The sequence below is a fragment of the Schistocerca gregaria genome, chromosome 2, assembly GCF_023897955.1.
Source record: "Schistocerca gregaria isolate iqSchGreg1 chromosome 2, iqSchGreg1.2, whole genome shotgun sequence".
In the NCBI taxonomy this organism is placed as follows: domain Eukaryota; kingdom Metazoa; phylum Arthropoda; class Insecta; order Orthoptera; family Acrididae; genus Schistocerca; species Schistocerca gregaria.
Window position 1 is genome coordinate 459466620 of NC_064921.1, and position 27135 is coordinate 459493754.

At 37.3% G+C, this 27135-nt stretch overlaps 1 protein-coding gene across 1 annotated transcript in view; it reads right to left on the bottom strand.

The window, feature by feature from the left end:
- The window catches only part of LOC126325794 (conserved oligomeric Golgi complex subunit 4), a 144674-nt gene that overhangs the window by 68567 nt on the left and 48972 nt on the right, over positions 1 to 27135 (bottom strand). Inside the window, exon 7 of the mRNA XM_049995280.1 lies at positions 24165 to 24412. Coding sequence (XP_049851237.1) covers positions 24165 to 24412 — 248 coding nt within the window. The remainder of the gene's footprint in view (positions 1 to 24164; positions 24413 to 27135) is intronic.

Here is a 27135-nt window from a genome sequence, read left to right on the forward strand (position 1 = left end):
TGCTGATGTTGATTGCTACACTTTACCCACAGTGCCAAATAGTCCCACATCTGGAATTAAGATAGAGTGATTTAGTAGGCCAGTAAAGGTGAAATAGAGTGCCTGAGTATTTGTCAAACTAGTAATGTATGCTTGCTGCCCGGTGAATCCACCTATCGTCATTTTGGTAGACAGGAACATTCACAGCACACTCATTTGGTCACTGAGAATACTGAAATAAATATTCTGGTTCATGTTCATGGCAACCTGGGTCAGTGGGTCCAAGTCAGGTACATAAAAGACCCCCAAAATATTGCAGAATCACCTAAAACCTTTAACTACATCCTCCACACACTGCAGATTGTATGCTTCATTGGGTCAATAAGCAAAAGGCCTAATTGTCAGACAAAACTAATGCCCCCCAATCAGTTACTATCCAGATTCTGTGGTGTTCAACCCGCTGAAGACACACAGCTTTGTGCACGTCTGTGAGGCACTCAACTCCAAATGTCTGATATATGCAGTTTCCTTCACAATTTTCACTAAAAAACTGGCTGAGATGCACCTGCAGCCACAGAGCCCACAAATTCCTCTTGGGTTTGAAACCAGTTGTCACTGACAATTTTTCAATCTTTTCTCTGGCCCATTTGGGTTAGAATCTTTTTACAAACTCTGTTCTAATGACATGTTATATGGCTTTGAGAGCAGCAACCCATTCCTTGTGAAGCAGTCTGTGTTGATATATTGATGAACCAGGTGATTTAACTCATGGTGTGGTCATGGGCATCACTATGATCTATTAAGGAGGTGACATTTTTGTCCAGTGTGCTTACACATAAGGGTACAATAAATTTTGTACCATCGCAGCTCTTTCCTCTCCAATCATGTACATTTCATTAAAAATAACATTCTAGAACAATGTTAATTTTCATAATAGGTACTAGTTGTATGCAGTCACACATTACTAATGTCTTTTTTAAGCCTTCTATTTATTTATTTTTTTTATTTTATTGTGTCACTGGCATAATAACCCTGAATATTTTGTAATACTGAAATAACAATGAAACATGGAAAACAACACTGATAACAACAGCAACAGTTCTTATTATTTTTACTTATGACAAAATAAATGACAGTTGGAACAGAAGAAAAAGACTAAATCCTCTTAGCATGAAGAGTTTTTCCACTTTGCCAGTAGAACACCAACAATCAAGTGTGCCTGGAGCACCATTATCTGAATAGTATTTTATACTATTTCTTCCATTTTAATGAACTACACGACCATAACACAAGTAGATGACGATGATGTTTGGTTTGTGGGGCACTCAATTGCGCAGTTACCAGCGCTCATACAAACTCCCCATCTTTGCTCAGCCCAATCTCACCATAGTACAAGTAGATCTATGGTATTCTTGCACTAAACAGAAATAATTTGCCAGTGAAGAAGTCTGTAACTTGGGCTTGAAACCTGCAGTTGTTTTAGTATTCACCTTTAGCCCCCATAGAGGCCTAAAGAAAATGTACATTGCCAGACAACAGTGTGCTCAGGAACAGTCATATGTTAACTGAATGAATGCTGATGTTCCTTTCAACAAAGTTGACATTGTTGACCACAATTTTGTAAGTGAGTATGTGTATTTTAATACGAGTGCCTGAACTCCCAGCTTGTTGAGTGAGGACCTACATAAGCTTTGTGAAACAACACCTCATGCAATCCAGATGTCTTACTTTCAGGAAAAATACTCTTTCTGTCTGAGGTGAACTGTCCTAAAATATTACCCTGTACATATCAAGGAATGAAGGAATGTGCATCATTTGATCTGACTATGGAAAATGTTTTAATCATAACGATAGCTGCATTCAGTGTCTACAGGAGGCCATGAATAGAGCTTCATGCCTTTCCTCTAGTTACTTTCATGAATGAAAGTGAGTGGTTTACATTTGTTGTTCATCTGATGTAGCTTGTGTTTAGGATTCTGATATTATTTTTAACCAAATTTAGGAACTCATCAAAATAAGGCACAAAAAACAGGACAAATGAGTAAAAATGAGGATATGATAAAATTACCACAAACCTATGCTTAATAAGAGTTTATTTTTACTTAATCTGCCATACTACTGATGAGAAGTTGACAGAAGCATTGCATGTACAATTTAGATGTAGATATAAACACAAATTTCACACATTTTGCATTGAAGATGATGATACAGACTCATTGGTACTTGGTATACTTTTTAGTGGTGTGTTTCTCCTCTAGAAGTTCACTTTCATTAAATGTCAAACTGTAGAAGCTAATAGAAGAGAGGCTAATAAATTTTGTCAGAGCTTTTAGTGTTTCTAACCTGGGTCTGCTTTTTTCAATATGTCCATAAAACTTTAACTACTGAAAACACTCTTCTGATAGTGTGTTCATGAGGTGCTGACATGTACTTAATCACAGAGCACAGAAGTTTGTAGAGTTACTCTCTGATTTGCATTCTATGGTTAATGCTAGCACCACCTAATAGCCTTTTATTTTCCTCTTTGATAGTTTAATTGCCACACTCAGTTTGGTATTCGGTCTATTTGAATAGACAACGGCACTGTCAAATATGCCTACACGAGATGAGATTTGTATTGTATTCACATTCAGTCTGTGTGTTCAGTTTCATGAGCTTTGTACTAAAGTTTGATTTTCTAATTGAAATTTCTATATATTGGTATACTTAGAAGCATACTTATATATATTTTCTATCATTAATTTTCCTGTATACTTCATTCCACAGCTTCAGTCTGAAGATGACATTTTGAAAAGCATAATTCTTAAGAAAGAAGTGTGCGATCATGACCTTCCTTTATTACAAAGTTCTGCCAAATGTGAATTGTCGCCTTCCTCTGCCATGGAAGTATTTCTTCATAGAGTAATGGTAATTGAGGATGTTTGCTAACCACAGATATTCTAGAACTGGAAACTTTATCGTGAAGAATTTGAGGGTGGTGTTCATTGTTGTTCATGTTTGCTTGCTGCAGATGTCCTTGTTTCATTGCTTTTTAGGATATGCTGAATTCTTTAACAACTCCCATAAGTTAACTTCTGAAAATAAAGAGACTCAATACTAATATGATAATATTTGCTCCAACAAACTCACCATCATACTGCCATTAACAACTTACTGCTTTGGGATGATACCACCCCTTATATAGAAAAATAGCAATTCATTATGAGTACATTACAGGTATTAGTACTTTTGTAAAATTATAAAGGAAAATTACATATTCACAAAACTTAAGAGTAACACTATGTTTTACAATAACGAGGAAAATGTTTGACACAGTTTGTTTTGTTAAATAAGTACACAAAACTTTGTAAGATATGAACTGTAAAAAGTCACTTCTGCGCTATGTAAATTTGTTTTAAATTACTTCATTATTTTCAAAACTAACATTGACATATGTTCCTAGTTGAAAGTTTTATGTTTTTTTGTACTTTATATTATACATTGCCAAACAAATTTTTTTCACATTAACTTTCTGAACAATAATTTCATATGGACAATACCTGTCTTACACAACTGAGTTGGTAGTCTTTTAAGTTTGACAGTTTTGCTGTAACCACATCTAAAACCACAAAAAGGTAAAACCAAACAATGGAAACTCCAGCTTGGAATATTAACAATATTAGGAAAACGCTACTTGCTGTAAAGATGACCCATTGAATTGCAGGCACAACCAAAAGACTACAACTCAATATATCATTTTTATGATGAGTAGCAATCTATCCTTTTCCTAATATTGTTAAACTCATAGATACTTTATTTGTTATGGAGATTAATAATTTTGTAAATGATATTGTGTGTTTAGCATCAATACACATAATATCATTAAATGGTCAAAATAGTATTAAATAATGAGTAACAAATAATGTCACAAGCAGAATACGGAGACAGCGAGACAGGCAAAGAGAGAAAAGAGAGAGAGAGAGAGAGAGAGAGAGAGAGAGAGAGAGAGAGAGAGAGAGAGAGAGAGCACTGCCTGGAACAACAAATTAATTAATTAAAATGAAACAAAACTTCACAGATTGAGAGGGCACGTGATGCTAGTTCACTGATTTACGAAAACAAGTATAACTTACGAAGAACTTGGCAGTATAAGGCCACTTATCCATATGATGTTGCAGCCCTACTTGCCTGGATTCATTAACTGATTGGACTGGGAAGGATGCCATACAGCCATTATATCCTCTCCTCATGCATGCTGTCTCACAACTATCGTAACTGGACCCCAGTTGAGAGGCAACACATTATAACAGTACAGCCTCACCCAGGAGTCATATGAAATGTCCAATACCACCTTTTTTTTATATGCATCTGGATAGTTATCGGACAATTCAGTGCTTCCTAATGCACTGTATGTGTGCCTTTATATGAAACATTCTGTCTTATTTGATAAAAAAATTGATATTCATTGTGAAGGCATTTGGAATGTTGTAGAAGGATGTGCATTGTCATAATGACTGGTGGATTGTTGTCATTGATACAACTATGTACATATTCTAAATTAAGTAACTAATCAAGAAATTGAAGTCCTTAGCAATAAATAATTAGACACTGCAGAGATGTTAGTAACAGAAGACCTCACTATCTTGAGAAACAGCTTAAAAGCAATATATTTTCATTTGTTATTTATCTCCCCCCCCCCCCCCCCCCCTCCAGCGACCCATGAACCATGGACCTTGCCGTTGGTGGGGAGGCTTGTGTGCCTCAACGATACCGATAGCCGTACAGTAGGTGCAACCACAACAGAGGAGTATCTGTTGAGAGGCCAGGCAAACGTGTGGTTCCTGAAGAGGGGCAGCAACCTTTTCAGTACTTGCAGGGGCAACAGTCTGGATGATTGACTGATCTGACTTTGTAACACTAACCAAAACAGCCTTGTTGTGCTGGTACTGCAAACAGCTGAAGGCAAGGGGAAACTACAGCCGTGATTTTTCCCGAGGGCATGCGGCTTTACCGTATGGTTAAATGATGATGGTGTCCTCTTGGGTAAAATATTCCGGAGGCAAAATAGTCCCCCATTTGGATCTTCAAATGGGGACTACTCCGGAGGATGTTGTTATCAGGAGAAAGACAACTGGCATTCTATAGATCAGAGCGTGTAATGTCAGATCCCTTAATCGGGCAAGTAGGCTAGAAAATTTAAAAAGGGAAATGGATAGGTTAAAGTTAGATATAGTGGGAATTAGTGAAGTTCGGTGGCAGGAGGAACAAGACTTCTGGTCAGGTGAATATAGGGTTATAAATACAAAATCAAATAGGGGTAATGCAGGAGTAGGTTTAATAATGAATAAAAAAAATAGGAATGCGGTTAAGCTACCACAAGCAGCATAGTGAACCCATTATTGTGGCCAAGATAGATACGAAGCCCACACCTACCACAGTAGTACAAGTTTATATGCCAACTAGCTCTGCAGATGATGAAGAAATTGATGAAATGTATGATGAGATAAAAGAAATTATTCAGATAGTGAAGGGAGACGAAAATTTAATAGTAGGTGACTGGAATTCGATAGTAGGAAAAGGAAGAGAAGGAAACATAGTAGGTGAATATGGAATGGGGGGTAAGGAATGAAAGAGGAAGCTGCCTGGTAGAATTTTGCACGGAGCATAACTTAATCATATCTAACACTTGGTTCAAGAATCATAAAAGATGGTTGTATAAATGGAAGAAGACTGGAAACACTGACAGGTTTCAGATAGATTATATAATGGTAAGACCAAGATTTAGGAACCAGGTTTTAAATTGTAAGACATTTCCAGATGCAGATGTGGACTCTGACCACAATCTATTGGTTATGAACTGTAGATTAAAACTGAAGAAACTGCAAAAAGGTGGGAATTTAAGGAGATGGGACCTGGATAAACTGAAAGAACCAGAGGTTATAGATAGTTTCAGGGAGACCATAAGAGAACAATTCACGGGAATGGGGGAAAGAAATACAGTAGAAGAAGAATGGGTAGCTTTGAGGGATGAAATAGTGAAGGCAGCAGAGGATCAAGTAGGTAAAAAGGCGAGGGCTAGTAGAAATCCTTGGGTAACAGAAGAGATACTGAATTTAATTTATGAAAGGAGAAAATACAAAAATGCAGTAAATGAAGCAGGCAAAAAGGAATACAAACGTCTCAAAAATGAGATCGACAGGAAGTGCAAAATGGCTAAGCAGGGATGGCTAGAGGACAAAAGTAAGGATGTAGAGGCTTATCTCACTAGGGGTAAGATAGATACTGCCTACAGGAAAATTAAAGAGACCTATGGAGAAAAGAGAGCCACTTGTATGAATATCAAGAGCTCAGATGTAAAACCAGTTCTAAGCAAGGAAGGGAAAGCAGAAAGGTGGAAGGAGTACACAGAGGGCCTATACAAGGGTGATGTGCTTAAGGAAGATGTTATGGGAATGGAAGAGGATGTACATAAAAATGAAATGGGAGATAAGATACTGCTTGAAGAGTTTGACAGAGCACTGAAAGACCTTAGTCGAAACAAGGACCAGGGAGTAGACAACGTTCCATTACAACTACTGATAGCCTTGGGAGAGCCAGCTCTGACAAAACTCTACCATCTGGTGAGCAAGATGTATGAGACAGGCAAAATACCCTCAGACTTCAAAAAATATATAATAATTCCAATCCCAAAGAAAGCAGACAGATGTGAAAATTACCAAACTATCAGTTTACTAAGACACGACTGCAAAATACTAACACAAATTCTTAACAGACAAATGAAAAAACTGGTAGAAGCTGACCTCGGGGAAGATCAGCTTGGATTCCATAGAAATGTTGGAACAAGTGAGGCAATACTGACCCTACGACTTATCTTAGAAAATAGATTAAGGAAAGGCAAACCTACATTTCGAGCATTTGTACATTTAGAGAAATCTTTTGACAATGTTGACTGGAATACTCTCTCTCAAATTCTGAAGGTGGCAGGGGTAAGATACAGGGAGCAAAGGCCATTTACAATCTGGCCATAAACCAGATGGCAGTTATAAGAGTCGGGGGGCATGAAAGGGAAGCAGTGGTTGGCAAAGGAATGAGACAGGGTTGTAGCCTCTCCCCGATGTTATTCAATCTGTATACTGAGCAAGCAGTAAAGGAAACAAAAGAAAAATTCGGAGTAGGAATTAAATTACATGGAGACGAATTAAAAACTTCTCCATGGATTTTAATTGAAGTTTGCCGATGACATTGTAATTCTTTCAGAGGCAGAAAAGGACTTGGAAGAGCAGCTGAATGGAATGGACAGTGTCTTGAAAGGAGGATATAAGATGAACATCAACAAAAGCAAAATGAGGATCATGGAATGTAGTCGAATTAAATTGGGTGATGCTGAGGGTATTAGATTAGGAAATGAGACACTTAAAGTAGTAAATGAGTTTTGCTACTTGGGGAGCAAAATAACTAATGATGGTCGAAGTAGAGAGGATATAAAATGCAGACTGGCAGTGGCAAGGAAAGCATTTCTGAAGAAGAGAAATTTGTTAACATTGAGTATAGATTCAAGTGTCAGAAAGTCATTTCTGAAAGTATTTGTATGGAGTGTAGCCATGTATGGAGGTGAAATGTAGACGATAAATAGTTTAGACAAAAAGAGAATAGAAGCTTTTGAAATGTGGTGCTACAGAAGTATGCTGAATATTAAATGGGTAGATCACATAACTAATTAGGAGGTACTGAATAGAATTGGGGAGAAGATAAATTTGTGGCACAACTAGACTAGAAGTAGGGATCGGTTGGTAGGACATGTTCTGAATCATCAAGGGATCACCGATTCAGTATTGGAGGGCAGCGCGAAGGGTAAGAATCGTAGAGGGAGACCAAGAGATGAATATGGTAAAGAGATTCAGAGGGATATAGGCTGCAGTAGGTACCGGGAGATGAAGGGGCTCGCACAGGATAAAGTAGCATGGAGAGCTGCATCAAACCAGTTTCTAGACTGAAGACCACAACAACAAACAATATTTAATTTTATGTTTTCCTCTGTAATTAATATTATTTGTAATTACATTTCTAATTAACTGCCCAATTGTTTACATCTCACAGTTTTGCAATTTCCAGAATTTGAGGCCGTATTTATGCACTTTATGTATTTAATCGGATGAAGCACGTGCTCTGTACTACCATTATATATTAGCAACCAAATCCAAACTGTAATTAATTATGTAAGTAAAATAATATGAGAGACATTATTGTAATTAAAGTTCAGTATGATTTTCCTATGGAAAACTATAAATATTACTATAAAAGATTGTCATTGAATATTGTATTTTATACCTTATTTCGCTGTAACATCAGTTTCTTTAAGTTTTGTAAATTTTAATTGTAACATCAAAATTGTACAAAATTAATAATGCTTTTTTTGGAAGCTATTGATAAAATTCTATATAAAGCACTGCAGTAATGCTGCGACAAGTCAGTGTTTGATGTTACTTTTGGAAGTCAAAAGGATCTGTGAAGTCTGTCCATGTTTTGTTTACACGATGAGTGTGCAGTTCGGATGTCAATCAATGTGAATAAATTTTGTGAAGCATGAAAATTTCACATTCATTCATCAATGGACCAGGCAGAAGAAACTTAAGTTGAGTAACATTCAACATGAATTGTTACATTTGGTGGAGTTGTGCTGGGATCGATGTTTGAAATTTGGAAATATGTTTGACAAGGGATTGTTTCAGATGAATGTAAGATGAATACCAAGCATAAATTGCCTTGAAAAATTTTGTGTTATGGATGCACAGAATGAATGGATGTTGCCGCATGGAAAGAGTTGATGTGGATAAAAAGGACCAAATTCTCGGACAGCACTGTCAACCATCAGATGAGTAACAGTCTATTTTCTTAATTAGTATTTTTGTGAAAGTGACAACATTTGTGTGGGAAGTTTTAAATTTTATAATTTACTATGGCCGATAAAGACTACGTAAAAATGAGTGAGGAAAAAGGAGTTAGTAGTGAATCTGTAGAAAACACTTTGGACCTAAGAGCAAGTATCAGTGAACTATCGTCCAATAGTAATCAAAGTATAGATCAAAGCTTTGGTGGAGAGGGTTCCAGTGAAAATGTCACCACGAGTACTCCAACCACACAGGGAAGAGTAGGCGGGGATGATTTGTTAATGTTATTAATGCAGCACATGAAAGAAGTGAAGGAACAGATGGGACAGATTAGGCAGGATACTAGCAAAACTAGGGAAATCCAGGATGGTTTGGAAGTGCTAAAAATGCATGTAGAAGTAAAAAATTCTAAACTTAAAGTAGAGATTGTTCAGACTAGGAGAATCTTAAAAGAAGAAGTAGAAACTTAGTCATTTCCAATCAAATAAGTAATGTAGAACTGAAGTGTAATGAGAAAATAGATTTGTGTAAAAGTAATGTCATAGATTTAAGTAGGAAAGTTGTAGAACTACAAGAGGGTGTAGCTCAAAGAAATTTTGTTAGCAATATTAATTGTGTATGGGGTGGCATACCCTTAAAATGCTTTCCAGGAGATGGTAAATTGCATCCTGTTGATTTTTTACAGTACTGTCAAGATAATTTTAGTAATGACATGACAGACAATGTTAAAATTTAATTTGTTCTGAGATTTTTAAATGGAGAAGCAATCTCGAGGGCCAATTAGAATGTTAATTGTACCATGTCATATGATGAATCTGAAAGAAAGTCCTTAAATAAGTTTGGGCCAGAATCTGAGCAAGCTAGGATTAAGAGTGAGTTTTTGAATAGTTGAATGTATAGGGAAAGTGATTGTAGCTTGAAGTGTTTTTGTGAAAACCAACTGAGGAAATTAATACACTTAGACAAACCTTTTGATGAACTAATAGATGCCTTAAAAAGGAGATTACCGAAAAGAGTACAGTGGGAGTTGATTTATGAACCAGATGACTCCGTAGATCAGTTCTCGAGGTATGTAGATAATTTGGATAGAGCCTTTGAGAGAAATGAGAAGTTAAGTAACGGTAGATTTTGCTATCAACTATCTAGGGGGTGGAATCAGAGCAGGAATCAAGGTAGGAGTGACAATGAAAATCAGAATAATAATAGTGGTTACAATAGAAGTGATAATAGATGGATCAACCATAGAAACGGGAATGGAAATAGAGGATATGACAACAGGGAGAGACCTTGGGAGAATAATAACAGACTGTTGGATAATCACCAATCAAGACCAGGCAATTTAAACTGATGGATGCCTCACTGGGAGCCTGTCAGTTTGGAGGCAAGAAATAAGTACTGAAATCAGGCTAAACACCATCAGCCTAGACACATAGAAAATAATTACAGAAAACAGAGTAATCGAAGACACTGGAGTGGAAATGACAGAACTAATGTAAGAAGAGCACATCAGATTAGCAAATTACAGTTAGGTAGTAAATTCTGGAAAAGTATGAATGAAAGTGTGGAAGATAGAAGTATTAGCATCTGTAAGAATGTTGAAGAAGTTCCGTTAGAAGAGGAAACTATTTCAAGTCTATATAATCAGTGTGGTGAAGAAGTTTGTGAAGAAAATGTTGGTTCTGATGGTAATCTTGATGAGTTTGGATTAAGTAAATTAATGGACGAAGAATCTATCACTGTTAAGCACTTAAGTGATACTTATACTGGTGTACTCGCCAACAATTCTGATGATCGTTGTATAGATGCCCAGTATTGGAGATGATATCATGTGTGACGATGGCGATAGTTAAAGTGACATCAGTAATGATGAATGGGAGAAAGAATTAGATGGCATGGTGTATATGGAGTTTAAAGATTTAATTAATGGTGAAGAAGATGATGTTAGTAGTATTTGTGAAGAATATGAGAACCAGATTGTACCAATGGAAACTGGGAAGGTATCATCAGATAAGGAACATGTGGACATACATTATGATTTAGATGTGATTTTAATAACTTTATGGGATACTTACAAGGGTTATAGTGACAGCAACAGAGTAAAAAGGGTCATCAAAATTTTTTGTGAAGAATTGTATTCCAACTGGGAAAGTAGAACCAATCAGCAGGCTTACAATGAGATAAGTTCCAGGAAAAGTAGACAGTGTGTAAAAGAGGGACATGACATCAAGGAAATCATCTGATGTAGCTCTCAATAAAATTCACACATGTAAGAGAAATTGTGCAGGCAAGAATGGTGTAAATGAAAAAAAATTGACATTAACAAGGAAGACAATGAAGAAGAATGTAGTGAAGAGAAGTATGCTGAATTAGTGGCCACCAAAGTAAAAGAAGCTGGAAGTCTAGATGAAGAACAGACAGATAAATTATGTAGTTTGTTGTGGGAATACAGAGATGTGTTTAGTGAGAAACCTGAAAAAGTGAAAAACTATGAATGTAGACTTAATCTAAAACCTCATGAACCATTTTTTATCAAACCATATGGAGTAAGCGTCAAACACCAAGAAAAAATAAGATGATGTAAAAGCCCTCAGGAGGACACATCTTTGTGTCAGCGCATGGCAAGCACCAGGTCTTCGAGCTATGTAGCATTCTATTTTCCTTCTTTTCGTTTTCGGATGCTACATCTTTTACTCATCTATAAACCTGTAATGAAGTTATCTCTTACTGAAAATACTATCCATTTTCTGTAGTATAAGTTTTCTGTATGTAATGTGACTATTGAGTGACGTTATTTGAAGAATAATTTGAAAATGTAAACTGTGAACTAAATTTGACTTTCCTACAATAGTCACTGACCAGTTATTGTAGTTATACTTTGTAGAGCATGTATCTGATTTGTGGGTGCTTCTTTGAGAATTACAGGCATGGTCATGATTTTATGAATTTGCGAATGAGATGAACAAATGGACAATGGTAAAGATGTACATGTGTTACTAAATGGACAAGTTGCACTGTGACAAAAGACATTTTGTGAAAAGTTTATTATTACAAGATGGTGTGATGATGAGCAGTCTGTGAGTTTGTTTATATGATAACAAGTTAAATGAGATCTGGGGTGTTAAATATACAGTATAGTGGAATATACTGAAATATTAATACAAAAGGAAGGATACATATATAATTCATTTTTGGTTCACTGATTTTAATATGTATGTAGCTAAATCTTTACAGTTTATAGATGCTTAATTTTGTGTGACTTTGTAAATATGCCAATAGTATAGGGTAATATGTGAATGCTTTTGATATATTCATACCTGATGTGACCTTAATTGTAACCTACATGAAGACATTGAGTAATATCCCTGTTCCTACCTAGAGAACTGTATCCGAGATTCTTACCTGACCTGGAAGTGAAAATTAAAAAATTGTGAAACTAATAGTTGACTGTGCTACTGCGGCAAAGAGACTGCCATAAAAAGAGGGGTTGCAGACACAAGATGGACAGTGCAAAAGGACATGATTGTGAGCTGCCAATTCCTTAAGATGTGCAATGTGAACCAGTGACTGGAATGATGGCTAAGAAAAGAAAACGTTTTTGATTTTTTGGATTGATTATATGTATTTAGCAGGCATTCATACAATTAATACTTGTAAGAAAGGCTTGGGGGGGGGGGGGGGGGCGGTGCAGCCTCCTCCAGGACTCATATGAAATGTGCAATACCATCTTTATTTTTATATGCATCCGGATAGTTAACGAACAATTCAGCGTGTCCTAAGGCCTTGTATGTGTGACTTTATATGTATCATTCTTTCATATTTGATAAAAAAACTTGATATTCACTGCGAAGGCATGTGGAATGTTCTAGAAGGATGTGTGTTGTTGTAATTATCGGTGGATTGTTGTCATTGATAAAATTATGTACATAGGCTAAATTAAGTAACTGATCAAGACATTGAAGTAATAAGTCCTTAGAAATAAATAACTAGAGACTGTAGAGATGTTATCATGAAAAATCAATGCTTTTAATTAACAAAATGGTAATCTAAAACTCCAGTAACAGAAGACCACCTCACTATCTTAACAGCTTAAAAGCTATTACCAAGCAATTTCTTCTTCTTCTTCTTCGCGAATGAATCACTTAGGACCACATGTAATCAACGTTTGTAGGCCTTCCTTTTCACCCAGTATTTCTCCATAAGCAAGGAATGGGCTCTAGGTTTTTTTTGCGTAGACCATGTATGTCGGTTAGTTTTTGTCTCTTCTTCCTCAAAACGCCATGTGTTTGTGATTTTTCTGATTTCATTTCTGTCATGTAGATTTGGAGACCATAATTCTTTCAGATCTTTTTCCATCTGTTTGTACCAGTTCAGTCTTGTAGTTTTGTTCTTTAAAAACGGATGGATTTTGTGCGTTAATCTGTTTTGAGTCCATTCTTTCTAAATGCCCCATGAATTAGATTCTTCTCATGCACATTGTGTTTGTTATTTTGGAGATATTTTTATATATTTCGGCATTGGGTTTTGGAGAATGCACACCATTTTTAGTTCTTGGTCATAGGATTTTCCTCATTCTTATATGTTCTTTCACTTCTAATTCCCCTTTTCGTGTTCTGTGTTGAAGGTTAGGGTCTCAGATGCGTAGAGAGTTTCGGGTTTAATTACTGTTGTGTAGTGTCATATTTTGCAGTTCCACGACAGACTCTTTTTGTTGTAAACATTTTTTGCTAACTGAAATTCCGTCTCCATTTTCTAGACTCTTGATCTGACAGATTTCTTTTCATTACAATTTTCTGCAATCCATTTATCTAAATATTTAAATTCTTTTACTCGAAAGATGTAGTTATTACCAATTTTGAGATCAGAAGGTGCATCTTTGATGTCAGTCATAAATTTTGTTTTTTCAAATGAAATTTGTAATCCTATTGTTTGCTGCCTGCTCTTGTAATAATTCTAGTTGTTTCTGTGCATCGGTAATCTCTTGGGCGATCAGTCCCATGTCATCAGCAAATGCTAAACAGTCTAATTCTATGCCCTTACGTTTTGGTACCAGTCTGTGTGCTGGTGCACCTGCTTTTCTCCATTCTTGAACAACTTTTTCAAGAGCACAATTGAAGAGCACTGGGGACAGTCCATTCCCTTGTGGTACTCCTGTGTCTATTTCAAATTCTGTGTTCAATTCTCCGATAAATTTTACTTTGGATTTGGTCTCTGTGAGTGTTTCTTTTATGATGTTTGTTGTCTTTTGATCTAGTCCAAATTCTGCTAACACTTCAAAAAGGGATTCTCTGTATATACTGTCACATGCTTTTTCAAAGTCGACAAACGTGATGACATAACTTTTGTTTGAAGTACTATACAAATATTTCATCGAGTTTTTCAAGTTAAGGATTGGTTCTACGCATGCTTGACCTTTTCTGAATCCACCTTGGTATTCGCCTAGTTTTGAATCCAGCTGAGGTTCTGCTCGGTTTATTACAGCTTTAGACAGACTTTTGTATGTTACTGACAATAAAGAGATTCCATTATAGTTGTTGGGGTCAGTTTTAGTTCCTTTTTGTACAGAGGATGTATGATTGGTGTCTTCCAATCATTGGGGATTTTTTCAGTTTTCCAGATTACATGTATAATTTCTTTGAGTTTTGCGCATTTTTCCATAATTCTGTGATGATTTGGTCATCTCCTGATGCTTTGTTATTTTTAAGTGACTGAATTATCTCTTTAATCTCCTGTAAACTTGGTGGCTTTGGGTCTGGGTTTTGTTGTGTATGACGGAACTCAAATTTTTCTGCAGGCGTTCCACAACTCAGTGATTTAGAAAAGTATTTTGCAAGAATTTCACAGTTTTCAGTGTTGGTATGGGCAATTTCCCCATGTTCATTTTTGAATTGGAGTCATGGAGGAGAGTACTTTGTTAATTTTTGTTTGAATACCCTGTAGAAATTTTGGGAATTGTTTTTCCTGAAATCATTTTCTATGTCTTGTAATTTTTTGTCTTCATGTTGTTTATGCACTGCTCGTTTTGCTTTTGTGACTGTTTTCCTGATATCTTTGAGATCTTCCAGGGTCTTCTGATTTTTGTTGCACAAGCAATTTTGCCATGCCTGTTATCTGAGATTTATCAGTTGGCCATACTCATCTGTCCACCACGGGTGTTTACGTGTTCTTGTTCGCGGTGCTACAGTTTCAGCTGCTTTTAGAAGTCCTGCTTGCAGTTGTTCCTAATTTTGTGGTTTTAAATTTTGTGTTTCTTTTGTAAATTGTTCATTACCATTTATCTTTTCAACATCACTCTTACGGTGTGGAGATTTCTTAGTGAATTTTCTTTTTACTAGAATGACATCTAGGGAGAATTTTGTTGGGTAACGGTCGGAATCTACGTCTAGTCAATTAAGGATTTTAAGTTTCATGATTTCTACTGTATTTACGCGGGAGATCATTACATGATCCAACCAATATTCACCTAGTAATGGATTAGGTGAGATCCAAGTTTTGGTTTTCGAGCCTCTTTTCTTGAAAAATGCTGATTTGAAAAATAGGTCGTGATTTTTGCAAATTTCAATGAGTCGCATGCCATTCCAGTGTATGCCCTGACCATTTACCTACCCAATATCGATATTTCTTTTCTTTACCAATTTGTGCATTGAAAAATACTATAAGGATTTTGACATGGTTATATGGGATTTTTTGGAGAATATTATGAAACTGGTTCCAGAATTCTTCTACTTTGTTTTTGTTAGTGATGTTAGTTAGTGCATGTTCGTTGATTAGGGTGTATATCTTATTAGCTGATTTTATTGTCATTGTGGGGAGCCGAACTGAATAAGATTTGAAAGTCGTGACTGAATCATGTATTGGTGTACTACAAACCCAGTTCCAAATTGTGGACAATTTGCCATGGCTCATTTTACAGGTTTTGCTTTGTATATAATGTATCCTTCTGAATCAAAATAATTTTCATCTGTATATCGTGATTCCTGAAATGCAGTAATTTTGATTTTACGTTCTCTGGATTTGTCCAGGATGTTTTATAGTTTTCCCCTTTTTAAGAGAGAATTTACTTTTAATGTCATTAGCCAAATTCTTGATTTTGGTTTGATTTTGTTATTATCGGGTTTTGAGGTACTCCAATTTACCTCCATGCACACTTCTGTGGTCTCCCCAGAATCCGAATAGACCACTTGCGGTTTTTCAACCGTGGGATTTGACCCACTGGGGTAATTTGTCTTTTAAGGTGTTGTATCCATGTTTATTTACTTGGACTGGGTTTGTGACTGAAATTGAGATTTCAGTCTGGTTAAGCTCAGAGTTAAACTTCTGAGTTTTATAGATCAGCCACCACTAACATGTGGAACAGACGCTGTAGGGTTACCGCCACTAACCTGTGGAGCCATCGTGCCCTTTGTCCAAATAACCTTGGACGATAGCTTTTATAGTATCCCAAAAAGCAAGATTGCCTCTTCCGCCGTACCGATGATCTTCATCTGTGTCTTCACTGCCGTTGAGGTCTTCACTGTATCCCCGGCAAGGGGCCCTCACGAGGTACTATCACCCGGGCCAAGTGAACCAAGGTTTTTTTTACGAGGTATTACTTGGCCTTTATCGCTTTACCAAGTGATATATTTTCATTTGCTATTTATTTGTTTGTCTTCCTCTGTAATTAATATTCTTTGTAATTACATTTCTAATTAAGTCTCCAATTGTTTACATCTCACAGTTTTCCAATTTCCAGAATGTGAGCCTTATTTATGCATTTTATGTATGTAATCAGATAAAGCACAAGCTCTGTATTGTAATTGTAGTTCAGAATGATATTCCTACGGAAAACTAAAGATATTACTGAACAAGACTGTCACTGAATATTGTATTTTATACCTTATTCGGCTGTAACATCAGTTTCTTTATGTTTTGTAAATTTTAATTGTAACATCAAAATAGTACAAAATTAATAATGCTTTATTTTGGAAGCTATTGTTATAATTCTATATAAGCTGATAAGTCAGTTTTTGAAGTTACTTTTGGAAGTCAAAGAGACCAGTGAAGTCTGTCCGTTTACATGAGAGTGCAATTTGGATGTCAATTAATGTAAATAAATTTTGTGAAGCAATAAAATTTCGCATTCATTCATCAATGGATCAGGCAAAAGAAACTTAAGTTAAGTAACATTCAACATGAATCGTTACAAGAGTTCCCCAGTCACTACAAGTCATAACCTGAAGTCATACTTTATGGCTCACCACAACATAATATCAGTAGCCACATTGCTGTGCCTCTCCAAATATTGGAAGAATGGAACATCTCACCAGGTCACCATCATAGTTGCCAACGACAGTCTTCTGAGGTACTGCAGAACTGCAATTCACCGTTAAACACAATGCAATGCTATTCATCAGCAGCCCATGCTTCCCAATCATGGTATCACTGCAAATGAATTGTCTGTGTTGTGTTAAAAGCAGCCTATGCATGGAATGCTGATTCCCTAGTCCAGCTGCTGCTGGTTTCCAACTAATTATAGGGGATTACACAGAATATTTCAGGGAGTCCACTACTTGTTTTCAGAACAAAAGTGCAAATGTGGATGGTTTATGATAAGCTTAGGGCATAATATTGTGATCTTCCCTTGTGGTATTCAGACGACATCAACTGGAACCTTGACAATGAGTATACCTGATCCCGTGTACCAAGCAGTCAACATTAAGCTGTTGTCAAATCGAATGTCCCACAAATCTGGGTATTACACGATTCGACTAGGTAGCCAAATGGTGACCCACAATGAAGTTCCTTTCAAACTCTCTCAAGTGCTAATAATGCCATCTAACATGGGTATACACCTCTCCGTGTACTTTATAGTAGAAAATCCAGGATGGAATGTGGCAACATTATGAAAAGTGAAGTTGCTACTCACCATATATCAGAGATGATGAGACACAGATAGGCACAACAACAGTCTTTTTGTTGTGCCTATCTGCGACTCAGCATCTCCGCTATATGGTGAGTAGTAACTTTCCTTTTCATAATATTGTACTTCACAGAAATCATTCAATGTTTCATACTGTTACTGTCCCGTATGTACCCTACCAGGCCTGATAACAATACAAAGCACAAACAGCACTAACACACTCTGGTGACCACTCTAGTCATTTACATACCCGCCAACAACATGTAGGTGTTCAAAATTACATTGTCATCCAACCATATCTTCTTGGTGCTCCACTTTTCCTGTCAGGCAGCTTATATCAGGACACTGAATGGGTAAGGCAGTATGTAAAGAGAGGTGATAATCTCACAATGATGGGTGTTAGAATGTGTTTGCAGAGGGAGGAATAGAAGACGTGGTTACAAGAGAATATAGGATTGGTAGTACAAATGATAGAGAAGAAAGGCTAGTCAAGTTCTACAATAAATTTCAGCTTATAATAGTGCATATCTCACGCAGATGTTATATCTCAAAAATGAGATTCATAGGAAGTGCAAAATGGGAAAGCAGGGATGGCTAGAGGGCAAATGTAAGGATGTAGAGGTGTATATCACTCGGGGTAAGATAGATACTGCCTACAGGAAAATTAAAGAGACCTTTGGAGGAAAGAGAACCACTTGTATGAATATCAAGAGCTCAGATGGAAAACCAGTTCCAAGCAAAGAAGGGAAGGCAGAAAGGTGGAAGGACTACACAGAGGGCCTATAAAAGGGTGATGTACTTAAGGAAGATATTATGGAAATGGAAGAGGACGTGGATGAAGATGAAATGGGAGATAAGATACTGCGTGAAGAGTTTGACAGAGCACTGAAAGACCTTAGTCGAAACAAGGTCCAGGGAGTAGACAACATTCCTTTAAAACTACTGATAGCCTTTGGAGAGGCAACCCTGACAAAACTATCTGGTGAGCAAGATGTATGAGACAGGCGAAATACCCTCAGACTTCAAGAAGACTATAATAATTCCTATCCCAAAGAAAGCAACTGTTACCCAGGTGCGAAAATTACCGAACTATCAGTTTAAGAAGTCACAGCTGCAAAATACTAACGCGAATTCTTTACAGACAAATGGAAAAACTGGTAGAAGCTGACCTGGGAGAAGATCAGTTTGGATTCCGTAGAAATGTTGGAACACGTGAGGCAATACTGGCCCTATGACTCATCTTAGAAGCTAGATTAAGGAAAGGGAAACCTATGTTTCTAGCATTTGTAGACTTAGAAAAGCTTTTGACAATGTTGACTGGAATACTCTCTTTCAAATTCTGAAGGTGACATGGGTGAAATACAGGGAGCGAAAGGCTATTTACAATTTGTACAGAAATCAGATGGCTGTTATAAGAGTCAAGGGGCACGAAAGGGAAGCAGTGGTTGAGAAGGGAGTGAGACATGGTTGTAGCCTACCCCAATGTTATTCAATTTGTATACTGAGCAAGCAGTAAAGGAAACAAAAGAAAAATTTGGAGTAGGAATTAAAATCCATGCAGAAATAAAAAACTTTGAGGTTTGCTGATGACATTGTAATTCTGTTAAAGACAGCAAAGGACCTGGAAGAGCAGGTGGACGGAATGGACAATGTCTTGAAAGGAGGATATAAGATGAACATCAACAAATGCACAATGAGGATAATGGAATGTAGTCAAAATAAATCAGGTGATGCTGAGGGAATTAGATTAGGAAAGGACACACAGCGCAATGGAGCAACATGTAAATATCAAGTTCTGCAACAAATTGGGAAGACTGCAATGGAGGCACATGGAATGTTGGTGCAGGTGTATGGGAGGGAAGTCGTGAGCAGAAAATGTGTTTACAAATGGTTTAAATACTTCCTTGAAGGGGAGGAAACAACCGAGGATGAGCCACGTTCAGGTCAGCCATCAAAAAGCAGAACCCCAGAAAAAAATCAAGAAAGTGCGACAAATGCTGGCACAAAATCAGTGACGGACTCTCAGATTGATTACAGAGGAATTGGACATTAGCAAGGACATGGTGCACACCACTGTCTGCGATGATTTGGATAAGTGGAAGATCTGCTCCCGATTTGTGCCACATAAGTTCACAGATGAGCAGAAAGCAAAACATATGGAAACTGCTGGTGATTTCATTTCCATGTGTAACCAGGATACATTGCTTCTGGACACCATCATCATGGGAGATGAGATCCAGTGCTACCAGTTCGATCTGGAATCAAAACAGCAATCGATGTCATAGTGTTCACTGTCTTCCTTGTGACCAAAAAAAGCAGTCTGCAAAAATCCAAGATGAAAATACTATTGGTTGCCTTCTTCAAAAACAATGGCATCATCCACAAGGAAATTGTTCCTACAGGGCAAACCATTAATGCTACATTTTACCAGTCCGTTTTGAAATGATTGCTACAACTTATCCAACGTGTTCAGCCAGAACTGCACAGGACTGGAAAATGGATGCTACTCCATGACAGTGCCCCTGCACACTGCATGATACGCATGCACCAGTCCCTGGCGCAGAAGATGGTAGCTGTTCTTGAACATCCTCTGTACTTCTCTGATCTGGCTCCTGCAGACGTCTTCCTGTTTCCCCTTTCCCCTCTCGAAGGCAGCCATGAAAGGTGAATGCTGTGTGGACGTGAATGCCATCAAAGATCGTGTGACAGCCATTCTGAAATCGATTCCACAGGAGGCCTTTGATGATATTTCCAGAAGCTGTATGAACATTGTCAAAAATGTTTTGTAGCGAGCGACCACTATTTTGAAGGGCAATAAAGAATGACTGTTGGTACCTTTTGTTTTGTTTGTTCTCTGATAGCTTTAACACAATGTTTTAGACTTACTACATACATCAAACCCTATGAAGAAGGACATCCTACAGACTATGATGCTATTAAAAATAGGCCACAATCTTAGATCAGGAAAAGAATTTGGCCATGGCCTATCAAAGGAACAACCCACCATTTGGCTGAAGCACTTTAAGCACACCTATATCACCTTTTTTTGAATATAAGTTCAGAGTCTTACTGTGCCACATCACTTGAACAAACCTTGTGCATTTATCTTCAGTTGTTGCTTACAGATCTTACATTAGAGTTTGTTCATTTTTGTCCTATCTTTTGTTTGGAAGTATATTTACTATGAACATTCACCACTGCATTTATATGATTCTTTATATATTAAGTTTATATATTAAGTTTCTTTCTATTTTATATGCTTCTTTATTCATACGAAAATTAAATTTATTGCACAGATATGATTTCTTCAGTTTGAAACTGACTCTCATAAGAAAATATGTCAAATCTGTTTCATACAAGAGTGTTGCAGATTTTCTGTCTCTCAATTCTACAGGTCACGTGTTTTAGTCAGCTTGCTACAAAGTGGTTTCACAGTTTGTAATTTTTCTTGGTGTTCCAAAACACACCTGTAAAAATGCTAAAAGTATTGTGATTATTAAACACTGATTTTTCATTCAGTATGTTAGAGCCTTCAAAAGATCAAAGTTCTTATTGTTGATTTCTATATGTAAATCTGACATGGCAAGACTTCCATCAAGCACATAATCAAGTACGTCATCACGAAATATTATTTTCTCAACTGGGTAAAGATGTCCTGCAGATAACACTCAGCAACTATGAAATTTTTTACACTGCAATGTTCTTAGAATCAGCCATGGGCCTTACAGGTAAGTTGACTTTGTATGTATTAAACTCAAGGAAAACATTAAAAATAAAAAATACGAGCTGGCCGTGACTGTAAGAAGCATCTGAAGATGTACCTATACTATTCAAAATTGACTATGCACAAATAAATAAATAAATAAATAAAAGCATTGTTAAACTGAAGGCAACTTTTATTCATTGTGGAAAAGATTCCATCTTCCTGAAGCCTAGTTTTTCATTATCTGAGACAGTTATGGTCCAAAACTGTGTGGAAGGGTGAAGGATGTTTAATTTTCTCTCTTCAGTTTCTGAGACTGAATGAGTTCAATGCATTGGCATTCCTGGATCAGTATGCTACTAAAGATGAATACAAATGGCTTGATACAAGTTACCATAACAGCATTTACATAAAATACTTTGACCGATGTAGGTATTATCAGTGTCCCCATGCACAAACATCTGAGAACTGGTTGAAAACTATTCTGTTGTTCTCATTGTCACTAACCATATGGGTGATATGATTTTAGGTGCCACAAAAAGTGAAGCAAGATGTCCATGCTGGGGTGCCATAGTACAAAAAGGGCTACCCTCTCTACCAGAAAGCAGTAGATTTGAATGCTAATGAGTGTTCTGTCTGATACTCAAAACTTCCATGTAAATAATTAGTACAGATCATCAGTATGACAACACTAGAAAGGGTTTCTAAATTTAAGCTGAAAATTTCTTGTAGAAGAGACACACTATGTAATATGAAAAAAGCTAAGCCACTATATACTAATGGTACTATTAACAAAACAAAATTACAAGGTGTGTCTGAAAAATTTGGTGAATGGTCCCATGCATTAACGGCACATTGATTAGTGTGAGACTCCTGCACATAAGCATTGAGAGTCCTGTTAACAAGTGCTCCTTATTGTGCAAATCATTTAAATGAAGCAGTGGTGCATACTGAAACCAAGCTAATGTGAGAACTCAAGCCACCGCAAAATGGAGCAACATGTTAATATGAAGTCTCGCTTCAAGTTGGGGAAAATGGCCAAAGAGACTCATGGGACATTAGTGCAAGTGTGCGATATTGAAGCAGGGAGTATAAAGTATGTCTATGAGTGGTTTAGATACTTTAGATTGGAAAGGAACGTGCCAAGGACGAGCCCCTTTCAGGTAGACTACCCAGTCATAAAATTTCAGAAAACATCAAATGAGTGTGACAGATGCTTGCGAATGATCGGTGGCTGTCTTTGAGAATGATAGCGGAAGAGTTGAAGATAACTAAGGACTGTGTAAGTCCTACTGATCGTGAACATTTGAAAAAGTGGAGGATTCCTGCCCAGTTTGTACTGCACACACTGACAGACTATCAGAAGCAAACTCAGATGGAAACATAAGGAGATTTCATCAACATGTCTGATTGGAATCTGCAGTGTTTGGAAATCATTATTACAGCAGATGAAACCTGGCGGTATATTATTCAGAGACCAAGTGACAGTCAATAGCATAGTGTCCATTGTCTTCCCCACATCCCAAGAAAAAAAAGTCGGTTGACAAAATCTAACATTAAGATGATGATGATGACGACGATGATGATCGCCTTTTTCAACAGCAATGAAATTCTGTCCAATGGTTAAACTGTGAGTGATGAATTTTATGAAGAAGTACTGAAATAGCTGCAGCAATGTATCCACCATGATTGGCCAGAACTGTACCGAAGTGGATAGTGGAATTTCCTCAACAACAACACTTGTCCGCACACTGGAATCTGCATGCTCAGCTTTCTCACTCAATACAAATTGACTGTTCAACACCCTCCTTATTCTCTAGATTTGGTACCAGTTTAAATCTCGAAGGCTTGCACTCTGCGGACGTTGTGGATATGCAACAACATATGACTGCGGTGCTTCAACTTTTTCCATAAGAGTGTTTGGTGACATTTTCCAACAGCTTTACACTCAGCATCAGAGGTATGTTGTAGTTAACAGTGATTACTTTGAAGGTCGTAAAAGTATTTTGTTTGTAACCCCTGCTTCCTTTATTTTCTGGGACCATTCACCAAACTCTTCAGACACCATTTGTCTGTAATCACTTTAAGTGTGTTTGGGGTCTATTATATCATCACTTTATAATAACAGCAAACAAAAAGGTAAGGGAGGAAAAAGGTTCATCAGTATATGGTATAGAAAACTGCACTGCTAGCTTAACACCATTTGAAGATGGGTGAATATCTGATCTGATGCCACACATTTTGAACTATGCCTGTTCATAGGTATTTGACCCTTTGCTTGTAACCCTGGTATAAGACAACACACTCAACACAATGACAAGAATTTCCACCCCCCCCCCCCCCCCCTTCCAAACATCTGACAACCTCTGAAAATCTGAACAGCACACTTTTAAATCAGAGCTGCGGGATTTTGGGTGATGATACAAAAGCATGACATATAAAAAATCATGGTGGCATGTCATATCATCATTTTGAGATATTGCTATGTGGCGACATATCCATTGTTTATCCCTCTAAAGTACACTGCAAAAGCCTAAGCACATACTGTGACTCATCTATCTCACGCTAAAATTGATAAATGACAACGTTTTTAATCACAAAGTCAGAAAAATAATTTATATTAGTAAATACAATTTCTTAATTTATTACTTAATGATTTCAGAAGGTATATGTACTGTATTACTAATAAAGAAAAATGAATCCACTGTGAAGTACTAACCTTATGCATTTTCTCACTATGAAGAAAACATCATCCACCATACTGGATGTTATTGAACCGTCCTCTACAATGTCCATAGCAACTGCTTTCTTAACACTTTCCTCCATAAAATATCTTTCTAACAGCAAGTAGTTGCCAAGCAGCTCTTGCATGCGGTGTGAAAGTTCACTTCCTTTCAGCATTGCTTCAAGTTCTCCAACCATTGCAACACGAGACTCTGGTTTTTGGAGGCCAACCTCCAAATCATTCTAGAATATTGACAAGTGAACAAAAGGGAAAAATTAATATGGTGTGCATAGGATAAATACAGTCAGTCTACTCTTCCCTCGAACCCTTCCTCCCTTCCCCTTGGTTCCTTTATCCACTCACCAGTTCCACCTGACAAGTATGCCTCACCCTAGTACATCTGCAGACCCATAAAATGCAGTTGGCCAGGAAATGTACCTGTGCAGATGTATGTGCATTTTGTACTATTTAGCTCTAATACAGGATATTGTCCAAAAGTATAACAATGTTTTCAGTCATGTTTACATGCCAATCAACTGCTCAGTACTTTCTAACTATATGACAAATTGTTACCTTAATTCCTTCCATTATCTATTGCCATACAAATGTAGTGTGATACAAGTCTTGGTTCTCAGATTTAAAACCTTTTCTAATCATGTTTCCAAGCATTTACAAGAATTGTAAGCATGCATTTAAATCACAACACCCCTATTTTCCAAGAATTCTCATACACCATTAAAACTACACATCAAACCATAGTAATAAAAATGGATAGTTCAATATCTTGGGAGACAAAAATGTTATGACAAATACCTGTGCTTCAATATATTACAACTTATCAAACCCCTTTCTTCAATATTGCAAATTATTTATGAGAGATTAAGAATGTACAAAAAACCTACCTATGTCACTATCATATATAAATCAGTGTGTATTCAGAAAGCATAATGTAGCTTTACTGTGTGTGTGTGTGTGTGTGTGTGTGTGTGTGTGTTTTTCTAGCTCAGAAAAAGATTTGTCCAAAAGGTAGAAAAGTTTTTAGTTTGGCTTATACGCCTGCTGATGACTCAGTGCCTCTACTATTCACTGTTTATCTTTACTGCTAAATTATTTGGCTTCTGCCAGACTGTGGCGGCCACACCATTCAAACGCGCGAAGGGCTGAACTGCGGCACAGCCGACACAAGTAAGCGACACCCAGAATTCATGAGTGTAGCTATACCATTACGCCAAATTTTGGCAACGGTGCATCATGCACCGGACCGCACGGGACAAAGCAGGCAGACAGTGCAAGCTGGTCAATGCGACGCGACACACGTCTCCGAATCCTCCCGCCATTGACTATGTGCGATGAGTTAATGCGACTCCCATGAAAATGCATACACACAGTCTTAAATGCAGTTGCCCGTTTTTGCAGTGTGCACCCTTCCGTTTGACAGTGCCTTTCTCCATTTCGTGTATACCACGGCACTTCTGGTTGCGCCAGGAGTTGAACATTTGGTGAAGCGGCTTTTGTTTCACTCGGTCCATGCGGTCACGTCATGGCTCTTCACTGGAGAGTATACCCTCCGGGATTGGTGATCGAGCTGTACTGCTAGTGCAACATGCCTGTATGGACGGGCATTAGTGATGAATTGTATTTGTAACTTAGTGTAAGACTTGTGAAGAATAAATGTGTCACAACCAAAACTGCTCCAGTCATTTCCATCACCAAGCCTCTCCATTGAACATAGTGTGTGGGCACGGTAATAAAGCCAGTTCACTGCACATTAATGACTGTAAGCAGAGATACCACACGTCCACGCTTCAAGACTTTCCATATCAAATTTACATATAGGACTACACCAAGGAAGTACACTACATGCAACTTGCAGAGAGGGGTACCTACCTCCCCCCCCCCCCCCCCCCCCCTCCAGACACCATAATTTATAAATGCAGGCATGCTGGAAAATAATGCCTCTGTATTTTTCATGTGAAAAGTCTTAAAGATTTTAAAATAAAACAAATGTAATAAGCATTCTACATCTGTACTGTTCATGACTATGTACTTGCAGGCCTCTGCCATAAGAGGGCTCCGAATTGCGGCACATAACATGGTGATGTGTAATGTACAGTAACTGTGGCGGTGCACGAGAAACAGCATGCAGTAACTGCATTTTGAATTGAGAAGACATATTCACGCATGTGGCACACTTTCCTTCATCGTGTCAATGCCATACCACTCGAGCACTGCGGCACCTGTAACAATATGATGCCTTGGGTTCACTGTCATCAATCATTCTCCGTACACTGCCAACTTGGCCCCATTCAATTTTCATTCATTTGCAAAACTTAAAGAACACTCTGAGGGCTTCACTTTGATAGTGATGCAGTAATACGAGCAGAGGTGAGATTGTGGCTCTGTCAGCAATGTCAAATATTCTATAGGGGCAGTATCAACAAATTCGTCTCTCATTGGGAAACGTGTTTGTTGCCATGGCGATCATGTTGAGAAATAAATATGTAGACATGAAGAATAAAGCTGTAAGATGTTAATAACATTCTTTTTACTTTGCTTCAAGAGTTTTCACATAAAAAAAATTTGGAGACATTACTTTTTGGCATGCACTTGTAATTTTCAGGCTACAATTTCATACTACTGAAAAAAGAAAGGGAATTTCCAGTCACCAACTACTGAAACAGTACTAGAACTAATAGGCACATACAAACTAGAACTAATAGGCACATACAAATGAAGAAGATACCTAATCTGCAACTCCTGTAATTTTTAAATCTTTTCTTCAAAAAGGTAAAAACACACATACAGAATGGCAAAAAGTGTAATTCATGTAGTAGTTGGAGGAAATACAAGGTGCTGAAAATAGTGAGACGTTAGTCCACTCTTATTTTCAACTCCTCAAAAGTTACAACAGAAGATAAAATTCTATTCCCATTAGCTCCAAAACAGCCAGCTCTCTATTTTAGTA